Source organism: Eleutherodactylus coqui, chromosome 3, assembly GCF_035609145.1.
Source record: "Eleutherodactylus coqui strain aEleCoq1 chromosome 3, aEleCoq1.hap1, whole genome shotgun sequence".
In the NCBI taxonomy this organism is placed as follows: domain Eukaryota; kingdom Metazoa; phylum Chordata; class Amphibia; order Anura; family Eleutherodactylidae; genus Eleutherodactylus; species Eleutherodactylus coqui.
Window position 1 is genome coordinate 219,610,427 of NC_089839.1, and position 20,686 is coordinate 219,631,112.

The 20,686-nt window shown below is 43.5% G+C and overlaps 1 protein-coding gene across 1 annotated transcript; it reads left to right on the forward strand.

Moving 5' to 3' along the window:
• The first annotated feature begins 390 nt into the window (after positions 1 to 390).
• LOC136621437 (pentraxin fusion protein-like) lies at positions 391 to 20,164 on the forward strand. The gene is given in 13 exon segments (XM_066596938.1): positions 391 to 421; positions 1,624 to 1,665; positions 1,785 to 1,814; positions 4,446 to 4,731; positions 4,814 to 4,971; positions 7,144 to 7,188; positions 7,263 to 7,304; positions 7,389 to 7,647; positions 8,942 to 9,096; positions 10,527 to 10,574; positions 13,681 to 13,966; positions 17,413 to 17,569; positions 19,365 to 20,164. Coding segments are annotated over 13 exon segments (2,205 nt in total). The 5' UTR covers positions 391 to 414; the 3' UTR covers positions 20,055 to 20,164.
• Positions 20,165 to 20,686: the final 522 nt, after the last annotated feature.

Consider the following 20,686-nt stretch of genomic DNA (forward strand, 5'->3'; position numbering starts at 1 on the left):
TGCAATACCAAGCCTGGCCGCTGCAGTAAGAACAGAGTTGTCTGCTTCCTGCAGAAATCAACTGAGGGCAGAAGTGGCGAACAGCTGATTGGTGGGCGTTCTAGGCGACAAACTCCCGCTGATCTATTATTGATGACCTGACCTGAGGAAGGGGCAACAATAATTTACATCTGGAAAACCACCTTTAAGCAAAAAAATCACAGATTTCCATAACCACTTAAAAACCGCAACAAAAACCAAAAAAGTCTGATAATAAATACCATAAATTTGTGAGGTATAAAATAGACGTTTACTCCAATATCTCTAATGACCGCGTTCTAATCCTTTATTCTGCGGATTGGCCTCTTCTCGTGTCATGATATTTTCTATCTTCTCTTTATTGCAGATAGTGACTTTGAGTTGCCTTTCTGGAATATGACAAGTAAGAAACATTTTATATTGTGTGAAATATCTTCATTAGCAGTATTTGGAATTCTGTCTGTTGTGACGTGATATACTGTATGATGAAGTGAATTGTAACCATCCTCAGACTTTTAAGGGTCTGTGAAGAGTTATGTTTGCTCACACAGTCACAGACCTACATACACCTATACACAGACTCAGGGGTGCCCCAAGCTTTTATGCTTCCTGAGGCAAAGAGTGAAATGAGCCCTCCCCTGCAAGAAATACCATTTTTTGTGCAGGCATTGAAAGCACCAATTCACAAGATACCCAACACATATTTCAACCATTAGGACTTGCCTGAAGTGACAGAGTAATAGCACTCGAAGTCGTGGCCCCAATAGTAAGATTTCCCCTAAGTGGCCTCAATAGTAATAGTGATCATCTTAATGGCCCCAGTAGTAATAGTGCTCCTGTTAGTGGCCCCAGAAGTAATTGTGACACCCATAGGGGCCTCAGTAGTAATAATGTCCCCCATAGTAGCCCCAGTAGTAATAGTGTTCCCCATTGTAGCCCCAGTAGTAATAGTTACTCCAATAGCCCCAGTAGTAATAGTGGCCTCAGTATTAATAGTGACCCCCTATAGTGTATTTCCAGCCCGGCAGCAACTGGACAAGCACTAAACTCACATGGCCTGTAGTTACAGTCAAGCAGCAGCGAGGGCGCTGCTGTAATCAGAGTTTGATGCCTGACCCCTCACCAGGTGTCTGCATGCAAGAACACAGACACTGGTGAAGAGGTCAGGGATCACTCTCTGATTACAGCCGCTACCTGACCGGAGCTACAGACTATGTGAGTTAAGTGCTTGTCTGGCTCACAGGTAGCAATAATTTTTTACTGGCCATTAATCTGGCCAGTTAAGGATAAATACCCACCCGACAGCAATTCGGTGCCCCTTTCAGGTCCTACAGATTGCCACCTGAGGTGGCAGTCTCAGGTCGCCTCACGATAGGAGCTCCCCTGCACAGACTTTTCCTGTTTTTTCCTCCACGTCTACTGGTCGTTTGTATTTTACAGTGTAGTCACATCTCTGTGTCTATGTTTATCAAGTCTATCCATCCAGGTTTCTATTCATTTCAATGTAGTGCAAACTAAGTGAGAAAATGACTATAAGATAGAAAATATGGAAACTATGAATAAATATCTCCTTTTCTAATGAGAATGTCCTTTTATTCCATGCAGTTCCTCATATCTGGGATCTGTTCTTTGACAGCTCTGAAGAAAGTAAGTATTCTAGTCTCCTGCTGCACGGCAGGAATTGCTTTACTGAGGGAAAAGGCAAAAATGTACAGTATGTCCCCCTTACATTGAATTCTGCACTGTTTCATCTTTCTGTTTTCTAGTTGATACTCCGGAGCTTCCAGAACCTGAAGGTGCGTAACTAAGGAGTTGTTCAAGACATAAAAAGAATGCAAGCTTATAGAATTATTTTGATATTTGTGAGCTGCAGCTTCACATCCCCAACCTTTTTACATTTTTGGGGTGTTATCCTCTAATATATATACACACACTGAATGGCCACTTTATTATAGCCCCCCCCCCCCCCCCCCATTTGGTCACTAGACCTCCTTTGGTCTTCAGAATCAACATGCTCTGAACCACTAACAGGAACAGGTCATGGATTCATGGTGCTTGACCTCCCATCAGCACGGTGCAACAGAAATCTGGATCCATCTGACCAGGTGATGTTTTTCCGCTAATAAGTGATGGAAGTTTTGCCTTTCTGCTTCTCTGAGACACAGGGGCGCTGGAACTTTTCTTCTGCTGTCATAGCCCATCTGTACTAAGGCACAGCAAGTTGTGCATTTGGACTCATTAGTTGGAGCACCAGTGCTCTATTCAGCTTCTCCTGACTATGTAGCGTCTCTTGGTCAAAACAATTCCTAACAATCCGCCTCTGATCCCTTTCGGTGACAAGTTGTTTGCGTCCACAGGATCCCTTTGCACTGGATGTTTCCCTCAATCATGTAATTCTGGTTGTACACCGTTACACGAGAAGACCCCATGCAGTTGGCAGTGAAATCCTGGCCTCGCTAGTCTAGCACCGATAACCAATCATTCTTGGAAGTCACTCAGATTGCTGGATTCACACTAAAACTAATTCACAGAAAACTTGTCACGTTATGTTATGCTGCAATCCGAGGTCACGGTGATAATTTCCACACAGAAGCACCAATCGTGAGAGGTCTGGGGACTCTTAGAATGGGACAGTCAGTGTGTGTATGCATACTGTGGTAACTTCAGGGTTATTCATACGTGGACTGCCATCTTTCCTCTCTAAGTTGGATGGCAACATCTCAGGAAATGACATCTAGGTCAGTTTCTGGTGAAAGTAAGTCCATTTATTCTCTCAAAATCAGGATATCAACAATATTCTGTTCAAAAGTTCTCTCTGGAAGCATTTTCAGGGCAGCAACACATATGCTCTTCTATGGGGTCTCACAGGCCCTTACCCTAGATAGGCCAGTCTCTTCCAGAAGTGAGGCATTCAACAACAGTGATGTGAGTCTAGGAGGATCTTCTTTGTCAGACTCGGGGATTTTACAGCTTGGCCCACACAAGTCCTCTTAGCTCCCTCTTCTGAGCTGTCTTTTCCCCCTTGCAACAGTGTGGCTGGAGGTTTTAACTCCTCCAACCACACCCCTACAGCTGTCCTAGCTAACTGTCAGTCCATCAAGCCTGCTCTCAAACCCTCTGCAGGCCACCCTGTGTACTGCTTTACAAGATACTCCCCCCTCTCTAATAAAGGCCGTAAGCCTTAATCACAGCACTTGACCTTCCAGAGTCAAAACTTTAGGCTTGGGGAATCTTCACTTTTAAGTGTCAGCAATTCAGGACCAATGACACGCTCCACTTTCTCCTTTACAGAAAGCCTCTTTCTTAAATAGATTGTTTCTGCTGTCCTAAATGTTTCTTTTAGCTCTTTTATTAAAGCTACATCACTTTCTTTTTCACTTTTGTTGCACATCACCAATCTGTTTAATTGCTGCAGGAGCTATGTCTAGTCTACAAAAACACAATTTTCTCCTTCTCCACTCAACTTTGGGCTGTTAAGAACAACACAGCTGGGTTGTGCGCCATTTCCTATGCCCAACTTGAGCTCTTGGGAACTCTATCTGTCTTACACCTAGATAGGTGGTTGTACCTCAGTAACCCAGGTCCAGGCAGAATTGGTGGTAAAACTCACCAAAAGTCCATTTATTTTGGTAACATAACAGACATCAAAAGTAACAATCTTCGCACTGTTGTAAGTCAAAGTACACACTTATGATAAACATCCCTGGCCGCCTGGATGCTAAGTAACACTGGTTATCTCGCACTAGCTATATCAGGCCTAGTGCTTCAAACATAAAGTCCATCACATTTATTACCCAAGCAGGGTGTCAGTCTAGGGGGCATCCTTCCCTATCAAACATGTGGTATTCAGCCACAGGACCTTTTTCAGAGACTACAACTCTCTGGCCTTCAGCAACAGCAGCTACAGTGCTCAGTGTGTTTGGAGGTTTTAACTCCTGCCGACACACCCATACAGCTGTCCCTGCTGATTGACACACAGAATGCCTGTTTTACAGCCCTCTACTGGCCATTCTGTGTACTGCCTTGCCACTATATATAACCAACAAAGTCATAGTAAAAAGCCTTGAAGGGATTTTCCATGGAAATACTACTGTTCACTTCAAGGAAAAGAGAGCGGAAACTGCTGCTTCGACCCCTGTATAGTGGATGATTCTTGTAACTGCAGACATGGCTCCCATTGATTTTAATAAAATCCCAGCCTGCAATTACCAGCACTGATCACTGCACCATGGTTGGAGCAGTAGCTTCTGCTCTGTACCCCAGTGTATTGTAGCATTGACAGTGGGCACCTGATCAGCTGGGATCCCAAGTGGTGGATTCCACCCTATTAACTATTGAGGATAGGACATCAATACTATTTCCTTGGAAAAGCCCTTTAATATCACAAAATTTGAAGCTGTTTTAAGTTGCATTGTGTTCGATTCCAGGCGATAATTTGGCTTTCAGAGGAATCACCTCTCAGTCCAGCACCTATGATAAATTTGGAGCTTCTGAAAATGCCATAGACGGCTCCCCCAGTGCCATATACATGTCCGGACATTGCTCTCATACTGACTTAGACGTGGAGCCCTGGTGGAGGGTGGACCTCATGAGCACCTTCAACGTCACCAAAGTGAAAATTACAAATCGAGTTGATTGTTGTCCAGAGAGGATCAACGAAGCAGAAATTAGAATTGGAAATTTTCCAGAAAATGGTGGAACTCGGAATCCCAGGTAAGAGGAATTGTCCTGGTAGTATGTAAAAGTGTTGCAAAGTCCAAGGATTCAGATAATGTCAGCTCCACCTTTCTCACAGATGTGCCAAGATAGAATCACTGGGTCGTGGAAAGGAGGGTGAATACGTTTGCGGGATGGTGGGTCGGTATGTAACTATCACCATCCCTAACAAAGCTGCGTATCTGACTCTGTGTGAGGTGAAGGTCTATGGCACTACCGTTGCAGAAGGGTATACAGGTGAGAAATGACTGCAGATGCTCAATATTGAGGCTCCAGAATTTGAGGAATATATGATGACTCTCCATGTTTAAAGGGGTTATCCACTTGTAAACTAATGATGGCTCATCAATAGTAGATTACCTGGGGTCCATTGCCTAGGACCCCTGTTAATCAGCTGTCTTCCAGGCTGTTGAACTTATGTACTGATTTCTGCAGGAAACAGACAGTTCTGTCCTTACTGCAGTGACCAGGTATTACAGGCGAAATTCTCATTCATTTTACTAAGAACTCAACCTGCAATACCAGCCTGGCCACTACAGAAGAACAGAGCTGTCTACTTCCTGCAAAATTCAGCTCAGAACACTGGTCTGGTGAACAGCTGATTGGGATACCAGGTGATGGAATCTCACCAACCTACTATTCATGACCAATCCTGAGGCTAGACCATCAATAGTTTACAACTGGACTACCCTTTTAACATCACATTGTTTGCAGATTTATCAGTCTGTGTTCATTAATCTCTCAAAATATCTTTAGAGCAGTTAGAATTCCATTTTTCTGACACAGAGATCCAAATCCCCTGCACAGACACAGAGTTGAATAACAATATTGTGGCAAATCTACTATTGAAGATTTGACACTTTGTGTAAATTGCACCACAAAAATTTCGAACACACTTTTCACCACTCATCCTACAAAGGGGCATGAAAAAGGTGGTGTGGCCTAAATGAGACATTGTGCACCAAATATTCTGCCAAGTTTTGGTGCAGTTTTTAGCCTAAACTAAGGATGCTTTTACATGGGACGATCTGTCAGGCAACAAATGCCCACAGAGTGTTCCAGCGAATTGTTCCTATGCTTTTATACAGGATCGAGTATCACTGACTGAATGGAAGCGGAGCCGGCCTTCCCACCTCCATTTACAGTAAGCAGGCAGTCATTCAGAAATGAATGACTATCTGTTTATATGGAACAATACATCGTTCAGTTTTCTATATGCAGAAACTGAATGAGGGACGAGAAGTGAACAACTTCCCATCAACGTTCAGTCGGTGCATGCATTTACACTGAACAATAAACCGTTCAGATTCTCGTTGGATTATAGGAATCCGAACGATAATTCTTCCCTGTAAAAGCATATTAAGCCAACTAATAGAGTATATAAAGTTCAGCTCAATAATCTACAGATTTATCTTTCAGCATGAATCACTGTGATAAATCTGGCACATTTTAAGACTGTCTAGTCTAAGTTTGCACTGTCTAATATTAGACAGTAATAGTAAATCTCCTCTATTCTGTCTTCCTGCAGTCACCACTAGGGGAAGCTGACTACTACATACGCATATATACAGCCACCAGTAGGGGGAGTTCACTGTATGCCCATATATGCTGCCACCACTTGGATGGAGTGCACTGTATACAGGTCTATACAGCCAACACTAGGGGTGCTCACTGTGTAGATATATATATGTAGCCACCACTATGGGGAACTCACTGTGCACAGATATAAACAGACACCATGAGGAAAGCTCACTACATACAGATGTATACACCCATCACTGGGGGGGAGCTCTCTGTATATAATTTGTACATCTTTCACTAAGGGGAGCTCAGTACTTACAGATATATACTGCCACCACTAGGGGAAGCTCAGCAGCTTACTTTATACTGAGCTATTATTGAGTTGTGTGTATACAGTGAGCTCCCTCTAGGGGTGGCTGAAGGTAGGAAGGATATTACCACATGATTCTGTATCTACGCAGGGGATTTGGAGCCCTGTATCAAATAAATGGGTCTCTAAATGCTATAAAGATGTATTTAGAACTTTATCAGCGCAGGAATTCAGACTTATTTAGATAGAAAATTGGTGGTGACTGCTCTTTATTAAAGTGGTCAGTAGCGATTTGTCTGCCATCCACATATATTACGTATCTAGGATTTATTGAGTCCTTTCTCAGCAATAAATATTGAGATGAAAGCATTCGGCTTTAGGAACAAACAATACAAAATGCAGTGGTAATATGTGCAGGAACCAGAGAGGTTTGGGGGCTTTGGGTGCTATCTGCGTAGAGAGAAGGAAATAGTGTTGCAAAAAGTTTTGCTGCACCCATTTCCTCAATGTAAAGAACACGACTAAAGAATCCCACATTCTACCCTTTAATAATCAAAAATAATTCCATTGCTTTTCAGCCGCTCCGTGGACGCCAGATTTCGGTGACACTGAAAACCATGACCGTATGTCCGGTAACTTTGTATCAGATGCCGATTGTAGAAAAAGAACTTCCCTGACTTTGTTTCCATTTCCACAGTTGCTACAGAGTTGAAGAATCTTCTGAAGCACTCAAATGCTGGTAAGGCTCTCCACACTTGATACTTCTCCTTATGGTCTTAGGACATTCTGCTTCTGCAGATAATAGAACTGTCTTGTCCTTTAGCACCTAATATAGCAACAGATGCAACTACATCACAGTCCAGCACAGATGGAGGAGAGTCAAGTAATGCTATTGATGGTAACCTGAAGAAATGCACCAAGACTATGGTGGAGAAGACTCCTTGGTGGACCATAGATCTGAAAATGCATCACAAGATCTTCTTCATCGCAGTAACGAGCCAAAACGACTCAAGTGCTCAAGATCTTAAGGAAGCTGAGATTCATGTTGGATCTTCTGCTACTGGTTGGAAGAAGAACCCAATGTAAAGCTCCATACTCTGCATATGTATAGTATACACTATGTTGACAAAAGTATTGGGACATATATAGGTGATGAAATTTGATTTTATTAACATTTTTCAATCTGGTGTTGTGCCCCTTTTGGCCTCAATGACTGAGGTAACCCTTCTACGCATTCTTTTCCCCAAACTCCAATAGATGTGTGAAGAGATTTGCCTCCATTCCTTGAGAGCTTCAGTTAGTGATGCGGGGGAAGATGAGCATGTTGGGCATGCATGAATATAGCATTCTAGTTTGTCCCAAAGATGCTGAATGGGATAGAGATCTGGAGTTTGGGTTGGCCAATGAAGTTTGCAGACGTTCCGCTCCTCAAACAAACCTCAATACTAAGTGCTGTATGACATGGTGCTTGGTCATGTTGGTAGAGACACGGAGCTGTACCAAAGTATTGCCACAGGGTAGGTGATACTGCATCGTCCGGAATGTCTCTGCACCCGTTGGCGTTGAGGGTGGGCTTCACCTTAACCAATGGCCCTAGTCCTTCCCAGCAGAAACACCCTCACACCATAACAAAACCTCCTCCAAACTGTTGGGGCAATGCGTTAGCATAGAAACCGCTGTCCAGACAACTGCCTCACCTAAGTGTGACCATCCAATTGAAAGATAGTGTACTCTGATTCAGCTTTGCACAACACTTGCTTTTACTCAGTTACAATCCAAGAACGACGCTCCAAGTACCATCATGGGCACCTCTGTAGATTAACTGCTGTGTGCAGCCGCTCGTCCATGGTAACCCTTCACATGCAGCTCCCTATGGATGGTTCTGGTGCTAATGGATGGTCCAATGGCCTGAGAGACCTCCTGACGAGGGCAGACAATGTACGTGATGTCTTCACAGCTCGGACAAGGCTTCATTGTCCACGTTCTGTCAGTCTACGACATCTCCCTGAACGTGGCTGCACCGCACACACCAGATGGCTTCCATCTCCCAATAACATTGCCAATAGTGGACACTGAAAGGTCAAAAAGTGCTGCAATGTCCCGTACTGATTGGTTGGTGGCATCCCACCACCAGACCCTGTTGTCAGCTCTACGCCTGGGGGCATCTGATGGTTTCTGTACTGGGATATACCTGTGTAATATTCTCCTTTATGCCTAATGCTCACACATCACCTGACAGCACAGGATTAGTAGGGGCTCCAATTACATTTGTCATCATAGTGTATATGGGAGTCTCTAGCTGTAGTCATGTAAAAAACAAATGAAGATATGATTTGCTAGCATGCCTTCTTATTATCTTCACGTCATATTTCATAGATGTGGCATATTGTCCTCTGTTGGCCCTGGTGAGACGTTTTCATTCAATTGTGATGGCTTAGAGGGGCGCTTTGTGACCATCGTTATCCCAGACAAGGATGTTTCCCTGAGCTTGTGTGAAGTCCAAGTGTTTGCCCTTTCGGTGGATACTCCAAGTAAGTTCCTAATTTAGTGCCTTAAAACTAAGTAGTCCTGTTACTTTATTATCCAGCACATGGCAAATATGGAGGCAGTCTTGGCACCAGATCACACCCATTATTGATGTACTTTATGTGCCATGTATCAGAAATAGTAGTCTGGAAAAAAGCCTGTGAGATGAAGGCGTGCATGCCGTGAGGATCTGAACATAGGTAGACATTGGGTGTGGAGAACTAAAAAAAAAAAAAAAAGGTCCAAATACAATATAAATAAGTATTCCACTCGCCAACACCATCTATACACTAAATAGCCCCTTTAGTAAAGCCCTTTAACGATTGGCATTTCACTGTATGGAAATTAGAACTGTGACCCCGGATGATGGGGTATGGTCTTGTGTCTGCGCAAACGTAGCCTATGGACGCCACTGACCAGGGAGGAAGCTTAACCAAGCTGTGACGTTAGGAGCCTGGATATGTCACAACATAATATGTGAGAGTAACTACACCTGGTGGGTAGATTGTATCTAAGTGGGAGTTGCCATGTCTGATTCGTGAATTGTATGTCTGATATAAATTAGTGTTTGATACATGTGATTTTAGCTTGACAAAGACTCTGTGCAGAAACGTTGCTATCTATCATGGAGGAATAAAGCTGTCTAGAACACGTCAGCATCTCAATCTAATATGCAGTTACTACAAGACGTTTCCTGTCCGCAGGGGCCGATATTCCTGCAGAAAGATTTAATCACCTAGTAAAATCTACGCCATGACAAATTGCTGCAGTTCTGAAAGTCAGAGGAGGCCTATAGGAGGTCTGTCATGCTACTATATGAGGGGGCTCTAATAAGGTGGTTATTCAGTATATATACACACTACAAAGCAAAACTATGTGCCCCATGCACTAATACATTTGGTTTGACAGAGTGTAGAATGAGCCATACTGACATTTGTGTGGAATGTCTAGGGTAAGCCCTCATTCACATGTGCTAAACTTCTCCCCTCCTTCTCTTTTCCAGCAGCTCCCATAGACTTTTATGGTATTGGCTGATTGCTGCCAAAAGATAGGACAAGACCTATCTTTTCCGGCCACGCATTAAAGCAGCTGTCCGGAATCTGCAGCGTCAATGCTATCTGGCTGGCTGATTTTATGTGCCGGGAAATACATTGGCGCTATACAAATAAAGATTATTATCATCATCATCATGTCCCAGGAAATCGCTCATCTGTACGAATGCATGGGAAACCAATGCTTCAGATTGCTGCGATTTTCGGCCGACTTATATCGCGGCAAAATAGCTGTGATAAAACGTCCATATGTATAAGCCCTAATAGTGCAGTGGGACCTGCATAGTTCTAGTACTGACCCTAATAGATGAACCTCACTGTAATGCAACAAAAAGCCATATTAGGACTACGGGAATAATACCAACACACATTTTCTATTTCAGGTGGAGACTGGAATGGAGATCTTGAAGTTCAAAAGAAACATCATGGAGGTAAAAGTCATTCAATCTGTGGTTTTATTGTAGGGTGGGATCATGGGCAGATGCCAGTGCTGATGTCATAGAATCATAGAATGGTAGAGTTGAAAGGGACCACTGGGATCATCGTGTCCAACCCCCTGCTCAGTGCAAGATTCACTAAATCATCCCAGAGAGATGTCTGTCCAGCCACTGTTTGAAGATTTCCTTAAAAGGAAAACTTACCACCTCCCTTGGCAACCTGTTCCACTCATTGATCACCCTCCCCGTCCAATATCTAATCTGTGTCTCCTCCCTTTCAATTTCATCCCATTGCTTTTGGTCTCTCCTTGTGCAAATGAGAAAAGGGCTGATCCCTCTGCACTGTGATAGCCCTTCAGATATTTGTGTCAGGGAACCGGATACCGGAATACTGGAATTGCCTGCACTGCCCACAACCCCTGTCCCTTGCTACTTGCCCCCCTGGGCTAGGCCCCAGGGCGACAACTGGGCGACGTGCCTTGCACTCACTAGGGGAACTGGACATGGGAAAAGACTACATAGACACTGAGGAAAAAATGGACAAACACTAAGGCACGTCAGACTATCCGGGTCGGCAACAACCGGGTACACAGTACAGCAGTCAATGCAGAAAACTCACGTGCAGCTGGAAGACCAAACTTACACTGGCAAGGAGGGAAGCATCAGCCAAGTTTAAATGCTGTCAGAACTCCTGCCCCAGCAGCTGATTGAGGTAGGGAGTCTCACAGCAGTAGAGTCTCCCAGCAGTGTTGGGGAACCCACCCCCAGCACTGCAGAACAGGTGAAGATCCAAAGCATGCCTGGTTGCTATGGTGCCCAGGATGCGGTGCGGGGCAGCAACCACCGAATCCCTAGCAACCCGGCGGCAGGAAGGAGTACGGTGGTCAGGGAAGGTAATAAGGGCTAAGGTTTCCGCTGCGCCACACAGCCCCAGCATGAAGGACAGGACCAGCGATGTGGGGACAGCGAGCCGCCGGTCCCAACACCACCGGACCTGACAATTTGTAGAAAGCTATTAAGTCTCCTCGCAACCTTCTTTTTTGCAAGCTAAACATTCTCAAATTCTTTAACCGTTCCTCATAGTTTGCAGACCGCTTACCATGTGTGTAACTCTTCTCTAAACTTGCTCCAGTTTGTCTATGTCTTTTTAAAAGTGGGGTGCCCAGAACTGGACACAGTATTCCAGATGAGGTCCAACTAAGGAAGAGTAGAGGGGATAATTAACTCACGTGATCTAGACTCTATGCTTCTCTTAACCCCTTGAGTGGCACGCCCGGAAAATTTCCGGGGACGAGCTCCACTGCTCATAGCAACATAGCCCGGAAGATTTCCGGGCTATGTATCACTATGGGAGCTGCAGAGCACAATGCCACAAGCTGTGACAGTGTGCTCTGCCTGCACAGTCCCACAGAGAACAAAGCAAGGGCTTTGAAAAACCAGCAGAAGATATTGCCGACATGTCGGCAATGTCCTGCTTTGTTTACAAGTTGCCATAGAGACCATCGGCTTGTCAGAAGCAAGCCGATGGTCTCTGTGGCAGGGAGAGCTGGTTGTTAGCTGTCAGAGGACAGCTAGGTACTAGCTCTTACAGCAGAGATCAGAGAAAACCTCCGCTCTCTGCTGTGTTAACCCTTTACATGCTGCAGTCTATGTGACTGCAGCATGTAAAGGGCTGTCACTGCAGCATGTAAAGGGCTGTCACCATCGGACCCCCGGAATGTGATCAGGGGTCCTGATGGGTTCCTGTGGAAGTCCCCTAAAGGGACAAAAAAAAAAAAAATGTAAAAAAAATTATTTAAAAAAATAAAAAAAACTTGTCTCCCTTTACTTTGTAAAAAAACAAAAATACAATCACACATGTGGTATCCATGCGTCGTAATGACCCAGAGAAGGAAGTTAATACATTATTTAACCCCTTAATGACATGGCCCCTTTTTTTCTTTTTTCCCCATTTCTTTTTTTCCTACCCCCTGTTTAAAAAATCACAACTTGTCCCACAAAAAACAAGCCCTCATATGGCCATGTCATTGGAAAAATGAAAAATTTATGGCTCTTGAGACGCAACTGCAAAACTAGTTGAAATTCAATGATTAGACCATTTTAAAAAAAACCTGCCCTGGTGGGCACGACAGGGTGGTAGGAAACCTGCCACTCAAGGGGTTAATACATCCCAAAATTTGTGTTTGCCTTTTTTGCTACTGCATCACATTGTTGACTCATGTTCAGTCTGTGATCTATTAGTATACTCAAGTCTTTTTGACATATGCTGCTGCTTAGCCCAAGTGTGCTTTTTTTATTTTTCTTGCCCAGAAGTAGTACTTGCATTTCTCCTTTTTAAATACCATTCTCTTAGTCGCCCCCACTGTTCAAATTTGTCCAGATCTTTTTGAATTCTCCCTTTCTCTTCTCCAGTGTTAGCCATCTCTCCTAGCTTTGTGTTGTCGGCAAACTGTACATTTTAGTGGTACTATTTTGGGGTACAAATGACTTTTTTGGTCACTCTTATTACCACATTTTGGCTCGTTTAATTTTTTTATGTCAATTGCCATGCAGGTTAAAGGGTGTTGAATTTATTTATTGTACAGGTCGTTACAAATTACTTTTTATTTTTTATTAAACAAAGAGGGGAATGTTTGCAAAAGTGTTTTTTTGTTACTTTCTAAACATGTTTTTACCATTTTTATTTATTAACATTTTTTAATGTCCCTATGGGGGACTTAAACCTGTGATGCTACAATTGCTCTGATAATACATTGCAGTACTTCTGTACTGCAATGCATTATTGCTATTCATAGCAATCACAGACCATGGCAGACCCTGACGCCATTGTCTAGCATCTGGTTGACATGGCAACCCATCAGCCCTCCGTAATTGCATAGAAGAGGGCTAATGTTACAGAGGGAGCGCTCTTTCTCTGTAAACCATCTACATGTTGCGATCAACATTGATTGCATGTAAGGGGTTAACATTCTAAGGATGTAAGTCTATTTGCAGGAAACATTTCCCAGTGACAACAAAATGTTTATATCCTGGGGTGGAAAGGGTTAAATGTCCAGAAAAGAGAGAAATAATGGTGTTTTCATTCTCTTTAATTTTCTAGTCAAAAACTTGGCTCCACAAGGCATTCCTGCCCAATCGTCCTATTTCAGCAGTAGATCAGAAGTAAGAAAACCCATAGATGGCTCCCTGGCCAGCAACTACATGGCTGGTGACTGCACACACACTCAAAAGCAGCTGGGTCCCTGGTGGAATGTAGACCTTGGCTCACGTTTTCGTATATCTTCTGTCGCCATCACCAATCGAGGGGACTGCTGCCGAGAAAGAATCAATGGTGCTCAGATTCGTATAGGGGACTCAGCTGAGAATGGTGGAGTTGAGAACCCCAAGTAAGACTTTGATGGCTTTTCAACCAATATTTTATCATTTAGGCTCTAGGATTACACTGATCCCAAAAGCAGAGAATCCTTTTAGAGAAGACACCATAATGAAGTCAGTGAGAAATCCCGCCACTCCATCTCATATTCACTTTAACCCTTTCCAATACACTGTCTGACGTCTTCAGCTCCGATGTCGGAAGACGTCCGGCAGGGTATTCTTACTGTATATTACTGGCCGCTCTGTTGTCAGGAACCTCTCCAGCATGTCCCATGCCGCACTACTGGCTCTAGCCAGCAGATGGTGCCATTGTATAATGGCAGAAAGAGGAAAACCCTTGGGAAACCCTGAATCCAAAATTAGATTGGAAAGGGTTAATATCATGAATGAAGACCAGACACCCCAATTCTCTAGATTAGTTTCCCAGTAGGCAGACACCATAAACCTAACTTTTATGGTGTATCTAGCCGATCATGGGTTAGGGCTCCCATGATTGATTTTTATGGTCGCTGTCATAGATGATGAAATTCTTCCATTCATATGGCCTGCCCCAGCCAGATTTGTTAATATTCATTGGTTTCTTGGTCAAATCATGAATGTGAATTTGGTCTAATTGTCTCTCCTTGCTGACAAGGATGTGCCATCAGCATGTTTATGCATTTTCGGTCCCTAGTAGAGATGAGCGAGTATACTCGCTAAAGGCAATTGCTCGAGCGAGCATTGCCTTTAACGAGTACCTGCCCGCTCGAGACGAAAGGTTCGGGTGCCGGCGCGGGGGAGCGGTGAGTAGCGGCAGTCAGCAGGAGGGAGCGGGGGGGGGGGGGGGGGGGGAGGGGGGAAGAGAGAGATCTCCCCTCCGTTCCGCCCCGCTCTCCCCCGCAGCTCCCTGCTCGCCGCTGGCACCCGAACCTTTTGTCTCGAGCGGGCAGGTACTCGCTAAAGGCAATGCTCGCTCGAGCAATTGCCTTTAGCGAGTATACTCGCTCATCTCTAGTCCCTAGCCAATAAAGTATCTGGGGGCCATAGGAGACTCTTTAAAGTAAAAGGCACAGTCATTGTCTTAGGCCACTCTCACACAGGCCATTTTTACAGCGTTAAGCGCAGCATTTTAAACGTTGTGCTACACGCTGTAAAACTCCTGCATTGATTTTAATGGGGCTTCTCAGACGAGCGTTCGAATTCTGCGTTTCTAACACCACAATTTTCTAACTATGTTTGCTCTAATTTAGTGCATTTCAGTTAACACATATCACCCATTGCAATGATAGGGTGCGTTAAACGCTGGCGAACACATTTGAAAACGTCTTTCAAAAACGCCTCATTTAAAACACAATGTTTTTACAGATGCTAGTGTGAGTGGCTTTAGGCTGCTTTCACATCTGCGGCAGGGATTCCATTTTTCTGTTTCGGCTAAACAGCACCAAACAGACTCCATTAACTATAAAGTGGTCCATTCAGTTTCTGCTCAGCTGCCTGGCATTTTACCAAAAGAAAAAGTGCTGCATGCAGCTATTTCTTCTGGTATTTTGTGCTGGATCTGCGACGGAACCTCTGAGCGGCGGTTCCAGTGCAGATGTAAAGGCAGCCTTAGCCATTCAGGCAAAGACACAACACTGCAGATGCCCAGGAGATGAGAACTGTGTTAGAACAGTGGGGAGATTAATAAATGAAAATTTTGGGTTATCCGTCAGGTGTAAACTGGAAATAATTTATCCAGAATTGGAAGATGATGCAGAGTCCAACGCATCCACTTCCATTTTTGTTTGGCCCCTGGCTCATATGATCAAATATTGAATTGCATGATCACCCTGAAGTTATCCATTTTTGTATGACTTTTTATATTTTCTATATGCATTGCTCCTTTTTGTAATAGCCTTTAACTTGAGTCCTTGGACCCTCCATACCAAAAACACATAGACCCAGGTGAGTAAAGCTTGACTACTGGAGTGGAGCCCATACTCAGTATACTGAGTGGCTGACCTGACCTAGTAAAATGATCAGTGGTGGCAGCGAGCATTTTGGGGCATGTAGGACCATATTGAGGTGTGACTTTTTCACCAATTTACAAAAAGTGCAGGGTTGAGTGAATGGAAGTAAGTCAACCCTGGTGGTTATGTCCATGTCACATGCCATGAGGCCCAGTTTGTGGTAGTCACTGCCCACCCATATGGCTCACCACAAAGGGGTGCCATCCTATCTTGTTGGTAACAGTGTGAACAGAGTCTTTTGTTCTTTTAGTGACTATTGAGCTCAGTAAGACAAGTTATAGGCAGTTAAAGAGGGTAGCTTGATAAGAAAAAAATTGAAGGAGTTTTTTGGTATTAAGATATTGATGAGCTGCCCTCAGGATAGCTTATCAATATCAGGTTGGTGGGGGTCCAATGGTTGGGACCCCCACTGGTCAGCTGCTTGAAGTGGCCACAGCACGCACAGTGGCCACTTTACTGCATATCAGGCACAATGTCCTACATTGTACAGAAGCTCAATCTCATTCACTTGAATGGGACTGAACTGTTCTTAGGCCATGTGACCGAAGAACGTAATGTCACAGACCTAAGTGGTGGCTGCGGCCTTCTCAATCAATTAATCAGCAGGGTTCCTGAGTGTGAATGCCCAATAGACTTTGATATTGATGACCTATCCTGATGCTCATCATTATTCAAGTCCCCGAAAACCCCTTTCAATTGAAATCTGTTCCGGAGCACATAAAATGTTATAATCACATCACTCAATCTCCCACAGCTCCCATTCTGATGGTGCTAGTCCCCCACTGCACTTTTCTCCAAGCTCCAATAATGACATCCTGTCACCTGGCCATAAGACTGCTGCAGCAAAATTACCAGCTGATCCTGAGTTAGACCCCATTTACACTGAAAGATGATTGCTCAAAAATCGCTCAAATGACAGTTTGAATGACAGTTTTGAGCAATCATCTTTGCATAGTCTATAGTAGCTAACAGCTGCATTGTTCCCTGCACTTACAGCTCACGTCCTGCTGTGAACTACCAGCGGTACACGAGCTGAAAGAATCTTATCAGAGCTGACAACTGTGATAACAGCCTGCACCGCTGATAAGAGGTTATCACTCAATTCTCGAAAACTAAAATTGAGCGAGGAACAAACCGTGCACGAAAACTGCATGATGTCCGTGCATTTAAACGCAAAGGTTATTGGTCAAAAGATGGCTTTGAGCAATTTTTGAGTGAGAATCGTTGTGTCTAAATGGGCATTTACATACAGCCAGTAACTGGTTATGTTCAAATGACCCTGTGATGGAACATCATCACCGGTGCTGCAAGAAGAGTTTAGCAGGGGACCTGGCACTACCACAATGGCCGCTGTGGTAATTGGGGGAGGGGAGTATGACTTTTATGTTTCTACACAGCACTGAGCATATTTAATTTCAATTTTTTTTCTCACGAGGCTGCCCTTTTAAGAGCAATTTTGTTTCTTCCAGGTGCGGAATTGTGTCCAGAATGCATTATGGGGAGACGTTGTCCTTCAATTGCAAAGGAATGGAGGGGAGATATGTGACGATCGTAATACCGGGCCAAAGACAGTACTTGTCCTTGTGTGAGGTTCAGGTGTTTGGTGAACCCTCTGAAATGCTTCCAGTCCGTAAGTAGAACGTAGTCTTTGGTACATGTGATGCATTCAGAAAGTCTTCAGACCCTTCCATTACTTTAAATGAATTTTAAAAAATATTTACGTTTTCCCCTATCATTCTGCACTTAATTCTCCATATTGAAAAAGTGATAACAAAAGTGATTTTTTTTTTAAAAGATTTTATTTTTTGTTTACATAACATTTTGCATTGACATAAGTGTTCACATCCTGTACTCAGTACTCCGTTGAAGCACCCTTGGCAGCAATTCCAGCTTCCAGTCTTCTTGGGTATGATGCCACAAGGGGCGCACACCTGGATTTGGGGATTCCTGTCAGATTGCATTTTCAGTTTTCTCTGGAGTTGTCCGATTGGGTTCAAATCAGGGCTCTTGTTGGGCCCCTCAGTTGTCCTTAAGCCACCCCTGTGTTGTCTTCTCTGTGTACTTAGGGTTATTGTCTTGTTGGAAGGTAAACCTTCTGCACAGTCTGAGGCTCGTTGCACTCTGGATCAGGTTCTCATTATCTCTGTACTTTGCTCCATTCAGCTTTCCATCAACCCTGACCGGTCTCCCTGTCCGCAGCATGATGCTGCCACCACCAGGCTTCACTGTACGGATGGTATTGGGCAGGTGATGAGCGGCGCCTGGTTTCCTCCAGACACAACGCTTGGAATTGAAACCAAAAAGTTCCACCTTTGTGTCATCCGAGCAGAGAATCTTGTTTCTTGCAGTCTGAGGGTCCTTCGGGTGCTTTTTGGTAACTCTAGGCAGCTTTCATGTGTCTTTTACTGAGAACAGTCTTCTTTCTGGACCCTTTGCTATAAAGCCCAAATTGGTGGAGGCTGCAGTGATGGTTGACTTTCTGGAAGTTTCTCCCATCTGCACACAAGATCTTTGGAGCTCAGCCAAAGTGACCATTGGGTTCTTGGTTACCTCTCTTACTAATGCCCTTCTCCCCATTGATTTAGTTTGGTGGGTTGGCAGCTCTCTGAAGAGTCCTGGTTGTCTTTCTTCCATGTAATTATGGAGGCAGCTGGGCTCTTGGGAACTTTCAGTGCAGCAGAAATGTTTTTTTCACCTTCTCCAGATCTGTGATTCTACACAATCCTGTCTCTGAGATCTGCAAGCATTTCTTTCCTCCTCATACCTTGGTTTTGGCTCTGATATGCATTGCGAGCTATGAGACTTTATATAGACAGGGGAGTCTTTAAAAAGTGATGTCCAAGTGAATTTACAGCAGGTCACTCCAATCAAGATGTAGAAACATCTCAAAGATGATCATGAGAAATGGGAGGTCCATAGAGATAAATTTCAAGTGTCATACCAAAGGGTGTAAATAGTTACGTCAATGAAAAATGGTAGTTTTTCACTTTTAAAAAAGTTTACAAAGATTTCTAACATTCTGTCTTCACTTTGTCATTATGGGGTATTGAGTGCAGAATTATGGGGGTGTTATGGGAATAATATCACGACTTCTCGTGCCTGTCACATCTCCATTTTTATTCCTGTGAGTTGTTGTCATAGGGGCCCCAGTACACTGCTTTGCCTGGGGGCTCATTATGCTGTTCAGATGGCACTGCTCTATGCTCTCCAACAAACCATTCTGTCATTTACATATAAGATAAAGACAGTAAATCTCTGCCCCAAGTCAACGGAAAACCTAGCTATATCTCTGTGCATAGTTTTGCAATGGAGACAAGTGGGAGGTCCCAGAGAATTACACAGGAGGTTTTCTAGCAGCACACTATAATCTTTTTATTTTACTCAGTTATAGATACACAAGTGGTTGCAGATGTTCCTTCAGAGACAAGTAAGTAGTACAAGTCTGACATTATCCTCACCATTCATAGACTTCTCCCAAGTGTCAGGTAATGATTAGGTTTTTTTTTTTTTAGATCTTACAGGAAGACATTTCCTTTTCCCGAAGGAGAGTATCACAGATTACGTCGTACTGACTCCAGCTCGGCCGATGAGATTGAACGCCTTTACGCTCTGCATGAATTTGGCTTTGAACGTCCCGGAGAACAGAGAGACCATCTTGTTTACTTATCGCACCTTAAATTATGATGCGCTGACCCTATGGCTAGAAAGTAATGGGGATGTCGGGTTCTACATGAGCGGGGAGGGAATAATGTTCCCCAAGCTTGATAAAAGTAAGGAGTGGAACCAACTCTGTCTGACTTGGGAATCTAAGCACGGCCGCTGTGAACTGTGGGTCAACGGCAGAAGATCCGGAAACAAGAATTATCGTAAAAGAAGCACCGTGCAGCCAGGTGGCACTGTTATTTTAGGCCAAGATTACGACAGTTACAATGGTGACTTCGATGAAAAGCAGAGCTACGTTGGAAAGATCAAAGATCTAAACATGTGGAACAAAGTTCTTTCACTAAAGTCCCTTCGATCTGTATTTAATGGGAAAATAAAACAAAGGGGCGATATTTTCGATTGGAGTGACTTGTCCTACTCCATAAAGGGAAATGTAAAACTGGTTTAGGAGATCAATGATTATAACAACATCACATAGTGGAGAACGTCTCCGTCATTCTGCTGATATGTTGAAGCTGCACAATAAAGCCATTCGTACAATTCGGTGTGTGCTCATCTGTACCGGATCCTGAGATATCGCCATGCACAATAAAGTCCAAGCGTATGGCTAACCTACCAAAGACAAAGCTAAGGTTTAAACAACTCACATTACTAATAAAAAAAATGTTAAGTGTATTTGGCATTTTCACATCTATAAAAGTCTAATTTATCAAAACAGCATATTATTTATGCCGCGTGGTGAATGTTGTCAGGAAAAAAAAAAAACACAATTGGGTATTTTAGGTCACATTATCTCCGAGAAAAAATTCAATAAAAAGCGATCAAAAAAAAAAAAAATTACACAAACTCAAACTAATGGAAAGAAATATAAACTACAAGATGTAATGCAAAAATAAGCTCTCACACAACTATATCAATGGAAGAATAACAAAGCTATGGCGGTCAGAAGATGGTGGCAGAAATTTATTTTTTGCTTTTCAAAGAGGTTTTGTTTCTTAGAAATAGTACAGCAAAAGGAAAACTGCATAAATTTGGTATCATCGTGATGACTACAAGTAAAGTTATGTGATTTCTGCAGCA